General features: G+C 56.4%; 1 protein-coding gene across 1 annotated transcript in view; it reads left to right on the top strand.

Moving 5' to 3' along the window:
- TMEM132E (transmembrane protein 132E) overlaps positions 1–13,435 on the top strand; it is a 56,757-nt gene extending 43,322 nt beyond the window's left edge. The window contains exons 2-9 of the mRNA XM_068977420.1: positions 884–1,814; positions 3,832–3,978; positions 4,233–4,425; positions 5,107–5,250; positions 8,132–8,337; positions 10,182–10,467; positions 11,227–11,418; positions 12,380–13,435. Coding sequence (XP_068833521.1) covers positions 884–1,814; positions 3,832–3,978; positions 4,233–4,425; positions 5,107–5,250; positions 8,132–8,337; positions 10,182–10,467; positions 11,227–11,418; positions 12,380–13,435 — 3,155 coding nt within the window. The remainder of the gene's footprint in view (positions 1–883; positions 1,815–3,831; positions 3,979–4,232; positions 4,426–5,106; positions 5,251–8,131; positions 8,338–10,181; positions 10,468–11,226; positions 11,419–12,379) is intronic.
- Positions 13,436–13,996: the final 561 nt, after the last annotated feature.

Below are 13,996 nucleotides of genomic sequence, written 5' to 3'. Positions count from 1 at the left end.
CCCCTTTCACTCAAGTGGACTTGAGTAAGTTAGTTAAGCTTCCAGCCCCTTCATTTGTAAGAGCTAAGTACAGGCCCTCAAAAAAGAGAACTTGCTGATAGAAAACTGGTTGAATCAATGGAGATCATCATAATACTTGGTTCAAAGGCTTAATTGGAGGATCAAATAAGTCATTGCCTGTCATAATACACAAATAATCATTTTATTTTAATAATTTTAAACCATGAAATATGTACTGTGTGTGCATGCTAAGTGATTTCAGTCGTGTCTGACTTTTTGCAACCCTGTGGACTGTGGCCCACCTGGCTCCTCTGTCCATGGCGTTCTCCAGGCAAGAGTACTGGAGTGGGTTGCCATGCCCTCCTCCAGGGGATCTTCCTGACCCAGGGATCGAACCCACATTTCCTGAGGCTCCTACATTGCAGGCAGATTCTTTACCGCTGAGCCACTGGGAAAGCCGGTAATATGTACTGCACTGTACCATTAATAACAGTAAGAAGGAAAACTCACTGCCTCAGCACCACACTGTGCTCTGGGCCCTCTACACACGTGACTCTGGTAAGTCCTCACAGTAGCACTTGGAGGCAGAAACAATTTTTATAGTCATTTTACAAATGAGGATGCGGGAGGAAAAAGCCTCTTTAAAGCTTCCCAGCGCTTTGTTCAGGGATTAGCTTTACCCTTTCCTCGGGGATGAAGGAATCAGCAAAGAGGGCAATTAACACGCCAGTAAAGGCGGGGCCAGGCTTGGAGCCGCAAGGATGGGGAGCACGGTCTGGCGGGGAGGGGCCAGCCCCCTGTCAAGGTGAGAGGCCGGAGTGCGCTGGGGTCCGAGAGCCCCCTCTCCTGACCACTCTGGGGTCTTTCTTCTGTCTGTCCCCAGCCTCTGGCCGCTCCCACCCGGCCAGCCCCAGTCCGCCAGGGCCGCAGGCCAGCCCTGTGCTGCCGATCAGCTACCGCCTGTCGCACACACGACTGGCCTTCTTCCTGCGCGAGGCACGACCCCAGCCGCCCACGGTGGCCAACGGCTCCCTGCAGCGCTCCGAGCCCTTCGTGGTGTTCCAGACCAAGGAGCTGCCCGTCCTCAACGTCTCCCTGGGGCCCTTCAGCACCAGCCAGGTGGTGGCCCGGGAGCTCCTGCAGCCGTCCAGCACTCTGGACATCCCCGAGCGCCTGACGGTCAGCTGGAAAGTGCGCGCCTTCATTGTCCACTCCCGCGTGCCCGCCTCGCAGCCCGTGGCGCAGGTGCTGTTCTACGTGGCCGGCCGCGACTGGGATGACTTCGGCGTCACCGAGCGGCTGCCCTGCGTCCGCCTGCACGCCTTCCGCGACGCCCGGGAGGTCAAGAGCTCCTGCCGCCTCAGCGGGGGTCTGGCCACCTGTCTCGTGCGGGCCGAGCTGCCCCTGGCCTGGTTCGGGCCCCCGGCTCCGGCCGTGCCGCCCAGTGCCCGCCGCAAGTCTCCGGATGGGCTGGAACCCGAGGCGACAGGGGAGAGTCAGCAAGCCGAGCTCTACTACACACTTCATGCCCCCGATGCTTCTGGTGGGTGTGGGGGGACCCGACGGGGCGCCGGGCCCGGAGCGGGGGCCCGGGCCGAAAGCCCCACCCAGCACCCGCTGCTGCGCATCGGAAGCATCAGCCTGTTCCGCCCGCCCCCCAGGAGGACCCTGCAGGAGCACAGGCTGGACAGCAACCTGATGATCCGCCTGCCGGACCGGCCCCTCAAGCCAGGGGAGGTGCTCAGCATTGTGCTCTACCTGGCCCCCAACTCCTCCTCTCCCTCCAGCCCCGGCCTGGAGCACTTCACTCTCAGGTAGGGGGCTGTGGCTGGGAGGTGAGGGGCGGGGGCGGGGGGAGGCTGGCTGGCCTCCTCCCAAGGTCTGAGGTGCACCTGAAAACCTTGTAGGGGGCGCGCCCAGACCCGCTCCTCCAATATCCTAGTCTCAATTCTTCCTGTTATTACTTTAGCAACTTCAGAAAGACAACTCACTGATCTGAGCCTCAGTGTTCTCATCTGCCTAATGGCCACAAAACATCAGCTCTGACCTCCCTGTCTCACAAACATAGTGTCGTGGTTGGCCAGTTCAGTCATTCAGTCGTGTCTCTTTGTGACCCCATGCACTGCAGCACGCCAGGCTTCCCTGCCCATCACCAACTACCGGAGCTTACTCAAACTCATGTCCATTGAGTCGGTGATGCCATCCAACCATCTCATCCTCTATCGTCCCCTTCTCCTCCTGCCTTCAATCTTTCCCAGCATCAGGATCTTTTCCAATGAGTTGGTTCTTTACATCAGGTGACCAAAATATTGGAGCTTCAGCTTCAGTATCAGTCCTTTCAGTGAATATTCAGGATTGATTTCCTTTAGAATAATTGACTGGTTTGATCTTGCAGTCCAAGGGACTCTCAAGAGTCCTCCCCAACACCACAGTTCAAAAGCATCAATTCTTCAGCGCTCAGCTTTCTTTAGTGTCATGGTAGAGAGGGAATATCTATTTTCACAAGCGAGGACATCCAAAATGATAGAACTGGGGCTGGAAGGGCCCTTAAACAGTAGTGGGTGCAACTCCCCAATTTTACAAATAATGAGACTGAGGCCAAAGAGGAGAAACGGACATGAGAGAGCAGCCCCTTGACTGCAAGCCAAAATAGGAACAGGAGAGTGTCCGTCCGCGTGTCAGGACATTTGGTTAATCCTGGGGTTAGGAGAAAACTTGGGGGGAGTCCCAGCTTCTTCTATACCCTGAGAATGATACAGTTCACAGATTCAGAATTGCCTTCAATCATATCACCTCCCCACAAAATATAATGATGTCTCACAAGCAGAATCCATGGTTTGAGCCTTACTGAGTGATTCTGAGGATATAAGAAAAGTCCCACCAAAATGCTCCCCACCAACCCAAGCACACTATACATGGGGCCCAAAACAGCACCATTAACCTCCAGCTTCTTCGAGTATTGCCTTCTCTCCTGAATGTACTACCCTGAAGTACAGATATTCCTGGAGAGCTGCTGCTTAGTTGCTTTAGATGTGTCCGACACTGTGCGAACCTATGGACTGCAGCCTGCCAGGCTCCTCTGTCCATGGGATTCTCTAAGCAGGGGTACTGGAGTGGGTTGCCATGCCCAGGGTGATACCTAATTCAGTGATTAATACCTGAATGTGAATGTGAGTTAAATCAGTCCTCAGAGGTCTCAGGCTACTTTAATAGGAGTAGAGAGTGTAGAATTAGGGAGGTGATAATCACTCTGCTTTAGTTAGTGTTAATTAGAGCACCGCTGAAGACACTAGGTATATCTCAGAGTGTCCAGAGGAGGGTGACTAGGCTGTGGGTGACTTGAAACTATGGCCAAAATTGACGGTTGGAGGCCCTGATGATTTCAGGCCTGAAGAAAAGAATACCTGCTCACCTCCCCAGGTGTCTATTCAGGTGGAGGAGAACTGTTCTCTCTTGCCCCAACAGAGCCCATGACTGTTCTATTTCAGCTAATTATAGGGAAGAGGTTTCTCCTTTTAGGGGCTTTCTGAAAACGCAATGTGATGTGTGCTGAAGTAGTGAGTCCCCTGTCACTACGGTATGCAAATAGAAGTATGGCAAGACCTGGTAGAGATATAACAGAAGGGACTACAGCTTCCACTGAGGGCCAGAGGTTGCAGCTATGTGATACCAGAGTCCCCAAATTAGTTTCAAGCTTTGAGCCGAGAACTCGGGGTAACTTACTTACCTGCTCCCCCTTCTCCCAGCCCCAGCCTAAGTCTGGTAGCCAGGTGGGCAGCCTTGGGACCCCAGGCTGACCCTCTCCCTCTTCTTCTTCCTGCTTTGTCCCAGGGTGAAGGCCAAGAAGGGTGTGACCCTTCTAGGAACCAAGTCGCGGAGTGGCCAATGGCACGTGACCTCGGAGCTGCTGACTGGGGCCAAGCATTCAACAGCCACCGTGGATGTGTCCTGGGCCCAGGGCACACCGCTGCCCCCCTGGTGAGCCAGGGTGGCTCCTCTATCCACCTCTTTGCAGGACACCATAGGGAGTGGGAGGGAAAGTCTTGATGGAGGAGGCCAAGCCGGCAGAAGGGCTGGGGCTTAGTTTCTGGGGACTCCCCAGGCTGGGGAAGGCTCAAAGAGCCCCGGGGCAGGCTGTTGAGGAGGGATAGAGTCCCCAGCAAGGGTTTCGGAGCCCCTGAGCTGCTCCCAGCCCTTCTTCCTGGGCTCTCGTCCCTTCCCCCACCATGCAGGGAGGGCCAGGGGCCCCTGGAGATTCTGCAGCTGGACTTTGAGATGGAGAATTTCACCAGCCAGTCAGTCAAGCGCAGGATCATGTGGCACATTGACTACCGGGGCCACGGAGCCCTGCCGGACCTGGAGCGGGCCGTGACCGAGCTGACGGTCATCCAGCGGGACGTGCAGGCCATCCTGCCCCTGGCCATGGTGAGTTGCCCTTGCAGAAGGCAGGCAAGTTCTGTGCCTGGTGCTGGAGTGGGACAGTGGCTGCTGAGGGGCACGGAGGTGAGAGATGTCACCATGGGGGGCTTCTTGGAGGAGGTGAGCATACAGTGGCGCCTTGAAGGACTCATGGAAGAAGAACTCACACAGCGAAGATGATGAGGGTGCTCTAGGCAGGGGATCTTGTGCACAAATGTGCAGCGATGGGGAAGGGAATAGTTTATTCAAAGAAGCAATGGGTTTTAGGGAGAATGCACTGGAATGATTGTCTGGGACCAGCCCAGGGGCATCTGGAATGGCCAGGAGGAAGTGGAGCCAGCCTAGGGGAACGTGGAAGAGCCAGGCAAATGTGCTGGATATTATTCTGAGTCTGGATGAGCATCAAAGACGTTGAAAAGACGGTGCAGAATTGGGGAAGCATTGCTTTCTGGCAGCAGAGTGGGGGAGACCCTGAAGGCACCCATGGGAGTCCACGTGAGCAGAGCATCAGAGAAGACACATGAGGCTGGGCAGATGCATCTGTCTGTGCATGTGTACCGGTGTCCTTCCAAGGACACGCATCTGTGGGGTGGGGGCAGCCAGGAGCCGGGGGCCTTGGCTGGTGGTCCTGGGAGAGCAGGGGGCCTCAGGCAACTCACAGAGCCCACCCTCCTCTCCTCCCTGCAGGACACAGAGATCATCAACACAGCCATCCTGACGGGCCGGACAGTGGCCATCCCGGTCAAGGTCATCGCCATCGAGGTGACTGGCCTTGTCCTAGATGTCTCCGCCCTGGTGGAATGCGAATCTGACAATGAGGACATCATCAAGGTGGGCTTCCTGGAGGTGGGGGCCCTGGGAGAATGGCCTCAGACCTTCAGGGGGCGTAGGACACCAATCCAGACAGGAATTCACATCTCAGACAGGTTCCCTTGGTAGACAAGAGGAGGGAAGTGGTAGGGGATGGGGGAGGAAGAGCATCCCACATCCAGCCTGAGCAAGGGGATGCCCTAGAAGAGCCCTTCTGGCAGGCTGATGGGAGAAGGCAGCGTTGACAACTTGAATTCAATCCCCAAGTCACTATGGAGCCTGCTGTCTGGCAACCACTGGGTAAGAAAATAGGGGAGGGGTCCTGGGGGGACTCAGAGACAGGCCCTAAACCTGGGGGCTGGCAAACAGATGGAGATCCAGCCCAGGGTGGAAGCCTCCAGAAAAGCATGAGTTAGGGGACTTTCCTGGTGGTCCATTGGTTAAGAATCTGCTTTGCAACATAGGGGACATAGGTTTGATCCCTGGGTGGGGAACTAGGATCCCATATGCTGTGGGGCAACTACGCCCATGAATAGCAACTAGAGAAGCCTGCACACCACAACTAAGACTTGATGAGAACAAATAAATAAATATTAAAACATTTAATAATATTGTTAAATGTTTACTTTAAATATTTTAATTAAATTTTAATTAAATATTATTTTAACTTAAATATTAAATACTATATTTGATATTATTAAAATTATTTTAAAGAAATAAATATTACAAATATTTTTAAAATGAAGAAGCAGCAGCTCATGAGTTAGGCCAGGAGTGAAGGTTGTATGAAAGGACCCACTCTGGGAACACCCACTGCAATCCCTCCAACTCCCGGAGACCTCTCTCTGAGCTCCTCCCCAGAGACCCCATCTGGGCCGAACATCCTCCATGGATGGTGGTCATGGATGGCCAGTGAGGGCCATCTCACCCAGTTTGCCATCTCATCCCTGAAGACCTTCAGATTTCCCCTGGCTTTAGACAGTGCTCAGAGGAGAGATGTGGGGAGAAGGCAGTGATGAGAGGCATCCAGCTCCGGTACCTGGAAGTGGGCGAGCTGCTTGCTATGGCAGCCTCCAGCTGGTGTCAAAATCAAATGATCAGACAGCAGAAGCTGTCTCTGTTCCTGTAAATCCTTCAGTGGGGGCACCTGGGATGTGCGTTTCCTTCTCCCTCCCTGGGAATGTGTGCTCTCTCTCTCCATGCTCTACACTAGATCCCTCTTGGAATGGGGGTGCCCGAGGCTCACCTCCTCCTTCCCCCGAATTCAGGAATAACGTCCCCAGAGTGAGCCAAAGCAGATGGCTGGGCACCACACCCCCACAGCCTCCTGAGGACCAGAAGCTTTGCCCAGGTCTGTGGGCTCTCCACTGCTTGCAGGCTGGGATGGGGAGAAGTGGGCCTGCCCCCGAGAGCCCTCACCCAGCACCTTCCCTGCCACCCAGACTCCCCCAGCCCACCCCAGAGTAGACCAGAAGACTCACCATGGCTTAGACACCAAAGGGAATTAGCAAAGATTCTAAATGGAATTAGTTTCCATTCTCAGCGAAATATGCTCAGGTTCTTTCTGGAGTTTGCCAACATTCTAAATGGGATCTGTCAGCCTTCAGCTGGATTCTCTGCCTTCCAAAGTGGGAAATGAGCATTTCTGGCGGGGTCACCATCCCACGCCCCTTCACCCACCACCCACCGCCAGATGACTAAGAGAGCTTTGAGGAGCTTGGGACCGTCAGGGGCTCTTCTCCACAGATGATCCGCCATCCCAGCCCCCTCCCCACCACCCCCCACCGGAGACTTCGAGGTGTCATCAGCCTACAGGCTGCCTGGTACACGCTCCTCCAAATGCAGGGATGGGCACCCCTGGGTGTGCACAGGTAGAAGCACCTAAATGCATCGCACGCAGGATTCTCTCCAGGTGTGTACATGGGCATTTCCACACGCACCAACTGCATCTACCCTGAAGTACTAGCACGGGCACCTCGGTGAGTGGGCACAGCTCTCCGCCAAGATGTGTTCATAGAGCATATGCTCACCGGGGAACCTCTAAGAATGCAAGGTGGTGTCCCGGTGGGCATGCATTTGCAAAAAAGCTCCTCCCATTGATGGCAGTCATCCACCTGTCTGTGCTTAGGGTTCTCTGGTCCTGAAATTCCCTCTCTCTTCCCCTCACCTCCACCTCTGGCTGGAACAGCCCCGCTCCTGAAATTAACCAGCTGGCCTATCTCCTGGGAGCCTCAGGCCCAGAGGCACCTCGGAGGAGCTGTTGGCTTGCCTCTCCGCCACCCACTCCTCCATGACCTCCTCCCCACCCAGTCACACCCGAGTGTCCTGCTCAGGACAGACCACTCCTCTGCCCATCAGACACCTGCTCCAGAGCCCAGACGGTCATGCTGGGGAGGGGAGCCAGTGCATGGGACCCTCAGCATGCAGACTTGCCCTCGGTGTGGCCTGGCACATCAGAGGCAGCCCCTTTCAAAGGAATGGCACATTGACTTCTTGCCAGGGAGCAAAAAACCTCCCACAGGAGCCACTAAGAGATGATCTCTGGAGACGAGGAAAGCTGACATCTCCTCCCAGAGGAGAAGGAAATGGCAACCCACTCCAGTACTCTTGCTTGGAAAATTCCATGGATGGAGAAGCCTAGCGGGCTACAGTCCATGAGGTCTCAAAGAGTCGGATACGACTGATCGACTTGGACTTCACTTCCTGCCAGAGGAGTTAAATTAGGAGCCTTCCCCCACCCGGTCCCGCCCCTTCAGTCTCTTGTGACTGGCACTTTCTCTACCCAATGGGCTTCTGGCTGACTTTCCGGGTTAGACTTAAGTCCCTCCCCTGCTCTGCCCACGGGATGACCTGTAGGGCAAAATAGGCCAACCAAGCTCTCTCCCCACCCCCTAACCCCCAGGTATCCAGTAGCTGTGACTATGTGTTTGTTAGCGGAAAGGAATCCCGCGGATCCATGAACGCCAGGGTCACCTTCCGCTACGACGTCCTCAACGCCCCCCTGGAAATGACCGTCTGGGTGCCCAAGCTGCCCCTGCACATCGAGCTCTCGGATGCCCGCCTCAGCCAAGTGAAGGGCTGGAGAGTTCCTATCCTTCCCGACCGAAGGTACGGCCCCACCACACACCACAGATGTTGGGAAGATTCATCTGCATGTGTGTGTTATGACCCTCAGTGTACACAGTCGGCAGGTCAGTTATGCAGTCAACAAACTTTTATGGAGCAGCTACTGTGTGCCAAGGCCCTGATGAGGGGAGGGGGTCAGTGTGGCCAGAGCCTGACCCAGCCGAGCTCTGGGTCCATCAGGGAAGCCGTCATATATATGCTGCTGAGCAGTGGATGGGGGAAGCCCCAAGTGCAGAGAATCAAGTGGCACAAAGGAAAAAACCACCTCTTCCTCCAGAAGAAATCAAAGCAGGCTTCCTGGAAGAGGTGACTCTGTAGCTAAGTTTTAAAGGATACATGAAAAAGGAGTTGGCCCAGTAGCCGTCAAGGAGCAGACAGAATGGAGTAGAAACACCAACACAGGCATACCCACAGCTGTACACGCGTGCCCCAGCCTGGGCACACTAGGGACACACTTGTGAGTATGTCAGCCAGGTACACAGTGACTCACACTAGGCCCCCTCACTGGGATCCAGGCTCACACACCTGGATGTGTGCCCATCTGTGGGGCAGACCCATGGGTACTCAGCATGCTCACTCACCCACTCATCACTGCTGGAGAGAAAAGCCAGCAGAGAAGAGAAGAGAGGCAGAATGACAGGCAGCTAAGCGCAGGAGGGGTGAGGCTGGGGAGAGAAGCAGGTGGCACAGTAAGAATTGGGCTCAGCTTTATTCTGCAGAGATTTGGAAAAGCAAGGCGTGTAGACCAGAGCCTCTCAAACTTGCACATGAATTACCTGAGGACGCTGTTAAAATGCAGATTCTGATTCTGTGAGCCTGGGACGGGGCTTGTAAGTCTGCATTTGAGGCCAGGTCCTGGGTGATGCTGAAGCTGCTTTGAGTAGTGAGGACCCTAACCCTACAAAATTTGAACACTGGCCACCTGGGTCTCATAACTAGTTAGCATGCCAGACTCTCATTCATTATCAGAATTAACCAGAATTCTGAAGCCAGATGGCCTGGATTGAAATCCTGACTCTGCCATTTGCTAACTGGGCAACCTAAGGCTACTGTGCCTCGGTTTCCTCATCTCTGAAATGGGCACATTAACACTTAACTCAGAGGACTGCTGTGAGGATTAAATTAGTTAGCATAAAGAACCCTCTATGTGAATGCATTTTCCAGTGGTTTGATCCTTGTGAAGCACTAGCCACACCCTCTTCTCTCTCCAAAGCCCGCTTTCCTGGGTGAACCTCCTGATTTTCACATTTTTTGGCAATCTGGAGAGTTTGAGAATTTCCCCAGTTGTCAAGTCTGGGTTCCCTTTTGCTTGCCAGTTCCTCCCTCCATTTATCCCTCTCCTCTTGCATTTCACTGTGAGCAGTCACAGGAAGCCAGGACACACGCCGCTTGGAAATCTCATCAGCTAAACATCCAAATTCTGCCTGCCACACAGCTGTAGGTAGGACACGAGGCAGCTAAGCCTGCTGGCACTCGAGCAAGGATCGCCTTTGCTCCAATTTAGAGCTGAGCCCAGGCCCCAGCACGTGCTTAGTGCTGAGAAAGAGGCAGTATTTGCTGATATTTGATGCCAGTTAGTCACAGGTGTGGATTCAGCCAAGCAGGGGTGGAGAGGGACCTGGGGTGGATGGGGAGGGTCAAGAAGTTACCCATCTAGGAAAGCAAAGCCTGAGACTCTGGGCTTCAAGCTTGGCAGAGACAGAAGGGATGAGCCCAGGCTTCCACCCATGGGAGCTGGGGAGGGGCCAGCAGGGCAACGGAGAGAGTGGAACCTGTGCAGGTCCGAGCCAGGTGGGGAGCCCTGACCTCCAGCCTCGCCCACCCAGGTCAGCCCGGGAAAGCGAGGATGAGGACGAGGAGGAGGAGCGGCCGCAGAGTGCGAGCCGTGGCTGCACCTTGCAGTACCAGCACGCCACCCTGCAGGTCTTCACCCAGTTCCACACGACGTCATCGGAGGGCACCGACCAGGTGGTCACCATGCTGGGCCCCGACTGGCTGGTGGAGGTCACCGACCTGGTCAGCGACTTCATGCGGGTGGGTGACCCCCGAGTGGCACGCATGGTAGACAGCAGCACGCTGGCTGGGCTGGAGCCGGGCACCACTCCCTTCAAGGTAGGCATGGGGTAGGGAGTTCGCCATGATACAGATATCCCCAAGACAGGGTTTCTGGGGCCTCAGCCTCAGGGAGTAACCCCAGACGGCCCCCGAAACACACTTGCTTCCCCGCCTGCCCTTTTGCTGGAAATTCCATCATCGAAGGTCAAGGTCAACTTCACCTTGGCGAAGGTTCTCTCTCCCAGACTCATCAACCTTGCATGGCTCAATGTGGTCCCTGAGAGTAGATGGGGATGAGGAGGGGATGGGGGCAGGGGGGAGGGCTCAGCCAACCCAGAGGCCAGGAAAGGGAATTTGGAGATCTAGGAACTCAACTTTGAACTTCCTCCTTGATAACTGGGTGCCTCAGCAGATATCATCCACCTAAAGGATTATAAATAGTGACCCATGGGCTGGAATATGCTTGTGGACATATTTGGTTTAAAAACCAATGGATCCGCCATTTAAAAATTGGGAGATTCCCCCCCTTTTTTTTTAATGTAAATTTCTGATTTTAGATACTATGAATCTGGCCACACTGGGTCTGCATTCTGACCTGGCAGTCAGCAGGCGGAGTCAGTACTGATGCCTTTTTGACATGGTCACAAATTCTCCCATCTGCCCCAGTCCCCACCACTCCTTTTTGTCTCCCTGACATCGAAGCTGACCACCAATTGCTATTTACCACTGTGGGGGTCGGGGGAAGGGCTGTTGTTTTCTTTAAAACTCAACCTACCCCTCTCACCTGTCACCCACTCTCACCCCACTCTGCTGCAGGTGGTGTCCCCTCTGACGGAGTCCGTGCTCGGGGAGACGCTGCTGACGGTGACAGAGGAGAAGGTCAGCATCACACAGCTGCAGGCCCAGGTGGTGGCCAGCCTCGCCCTCTCCCTGCGACCCAGCCCTGGGAGCAGCCACACCATCCTGGCCACCGCTGCCGCCCAGCAGACCCTCAGCTTCCTCAAGCAGGTAACTGGATGCCCAACTGGCCAGCCTGGGGGCTTGGAGTGTGGAAGGAGAACCTGCAGGTTCTGGCTGCGGGTCCCCCCAGATTGGGGCTCTGATAATGGAAGATCCGTTTACTCTTCATGCCCAGCAAGCCTGCCCCACCCCATCGCCCTGCCATCTGCACAGGAGTCTGGCCAAGGCTTCACATCCTGCACCTGCCGCCTCAAGGCGTTCCAGCGGAGGGTTCCCTCCTGGATTCTCAGAAGGCCCGTTAGCTTTTCCTCCACCCCCAGGAATCACCCTCACCCATCTCTGGACCCCCCCCCCCAACTATAGCTGCCCCGCCCCACAGATATACCAGGACACTGGCCGTGGTCTAAGGTGAAAAGTTACATGTGGGGACACAGGGAGGGCAACAGTGGGTATTGAGCACCAAGCCAGAAGTCAGGACTCAGGAGTTCTCGGCTTTAATTTGCTTTGTGACCCCAGGCCAGTGGCTTGTGTCTGGGCCCTGCTTCTTCATCCACAAGGAGGTCAGTTCTCAGGAGGTGTAACACACAGAGGACAAGGCTGAAGTTGAGTATGCTGTGTTCTCGATGTCCACGTGTCTGCTGGGGGTGATCCCAAAGTCAGGCATGGAGATGGGGTGTGGCTCCTAGAACAGGAAGGAGGATTCGAGTTAGACCCAAGGTGGGATTTACCATCAGCTCATCCAGGGGAGAAGGGTGAAGTGGGAGAGGATATCCTCGGGGAGGTACAAGTCTATAAACTTCTATGTACCCTCTCCACCACCTCCAAAGGAGAACTCCCATGCAAATAATGGTTCCGAGCACTGGCCACCCACCAGGCTCTGTTCCAGCACTGGGAATACAGCAGGGAGCCAGAGCACCTGGGCCCCACCCTCAGGGAGCTCAGGATCCAGCAGGGAAGCCAGCCCGAGGAGTTCCCTGACTCCTGTCCTCTCCTGCTCCTCCACCTCCAGGAAGCCCTCCTGAGCCTCTGGCTCTCCTACAGCGATGGAACCACGGCCCCACTCTCCCTCTACAGCCCCCGGGACTACGGGCTGCTGGTGAGCAGCCTGGATGAGCGCGTGGCCACGGTGACCCAGGACCGGGCCTTTCCGCTGGTGGTGGCGGAAGCCGAGGGGGCCGGAGAGCTGCTCCGCGCGGAGCTCACCATCGCCGAGAGCTGCCAGAAGACCAAGCGCAAAAGTGTGCTGGCCACGACCCCCGTGGGCCTGCGGGTGCACTTTGGGCGGGACGAGGAGGACCCCACCTATGACTACCCGGGCCCCAGCCAGCCAGGGCCCGGCGGGGGCGAGGACGAGGCCCGGGGAGCTGGCCCGCCGGGCACGGCGGGACCGCGACCCGAGGCCGCGGCCCCTGGCACTGCCAGCCCGGCTGTGCCACCCACAGAAGACTTCCTGCCGCTGCCCACCGGCTTCCTGCAGATGCCCCGGGGGCTGACGGACCTGGAGATCGGCATGTACGCGCTGCTGGGCGTCTTCTGCCTGGCCATCCTCGTCTTCCTCATCAACTGCATCGTCTTCGTGCTGCGCTATCGGCACAAGCGCATCCCGCCCGAGGGCCAGACCAGCATGGACCACTCTCACCACTGGGTGTTCCTGGGTAACGGGCAGCCACTGCGGGTGCAGGGGGAGCTGTCGCCGCCCGCCAGCAACCCGATGGAGACCGTGCCCGCCTGCTGCCACGGTGACCACCACAGCAGCGGCAGCTCGCAGACCAGCGTCCAGAGTCAGGTGCACGGGCGGGGCGACGGCTCCTCGGGCGGCTCGGCCCGGGACCAGGCCGAGGACCCCGCCAGTTCGCCCACCTCCAAGCGCAAGAGGGTCAAGTTCACCACCTTCACCACGCTGCCCTCGGAGGAGCTGGCCTATGACTCGGTGCCCGCCGGCGAAGAGGACGAGGAAGACGAAGAGGACCTGGGATGGGGCTGCCCGGATGTGACGGGCACCACGCGGCCCGCCCCGCCCTCTGACCTGCACAATTACATGCGCAGAATCAAAGAGATTGCGTAGAGGTGCGTCCCGACTCCCCTGCCCCACCAGGGCAGGGTGGGCTCTGTATGATTCACAGCCGGGACCCTGCTCGCATGTAATGTGGGCTGGCGCGAGCGAGTGGATTTTATAGTCGGGCCCCTGCAGCTTTGCTCCTCCAGGGTGGGGATGGCCGCCCCGCCTCACGGTGGTTCTTCTTCCCTGCCTCCCCCTACCACTCCTCTGCCCCCAAAGGTGGAGGCGCCTTCCTCCTGGAGCTGGCTAAGAGGAAAGCAATCCCAGCCCTCCTTCTCCCCTTTCCAACCCTCCACCCATCTTAGACAACCCCCCTGCCCCAAGTCGGGGGTACGGAAGTCAAGTTTGGGCCGAGAGGGCCCCGCCCCCCCATATCTCCTGCTTCCCCCATTCAGGGGGAGGGGTTCTGGGGGGAGCCTTGTGTTACAAGCTGCACAAAGACTTTTCTCAAACCACTATTCAGGGATTTCTGTCCTGCAGGGTGGGGAAGCAGCGGCTGCCTGCCCTGCCGAGGATCTTGCTGTGGACAAAACATTTAGGGGGGCGGGGGTGGAGGCAGGGAATGTT

This window comes from Capricornis sumatraensis, chromosome 8 (assembly GCF_032405125.1).
Source record: "Capricornis sumatraensis isolate serow.1 chromosome 8, serow.2, whole genome shotgun sequence".
Taxonomy (NCBI): Eukaryota; Metazoa; Chordata; class Mammalia; order Artiodactyla; family Bovidae; genus Capricornis; species Capricornis sumatraensis.
The sequence above is the reverse complement of the archived record's forward strand: the minus strand, read 5'-3'. Positions and strand labels throughout refer to the sequence as shown.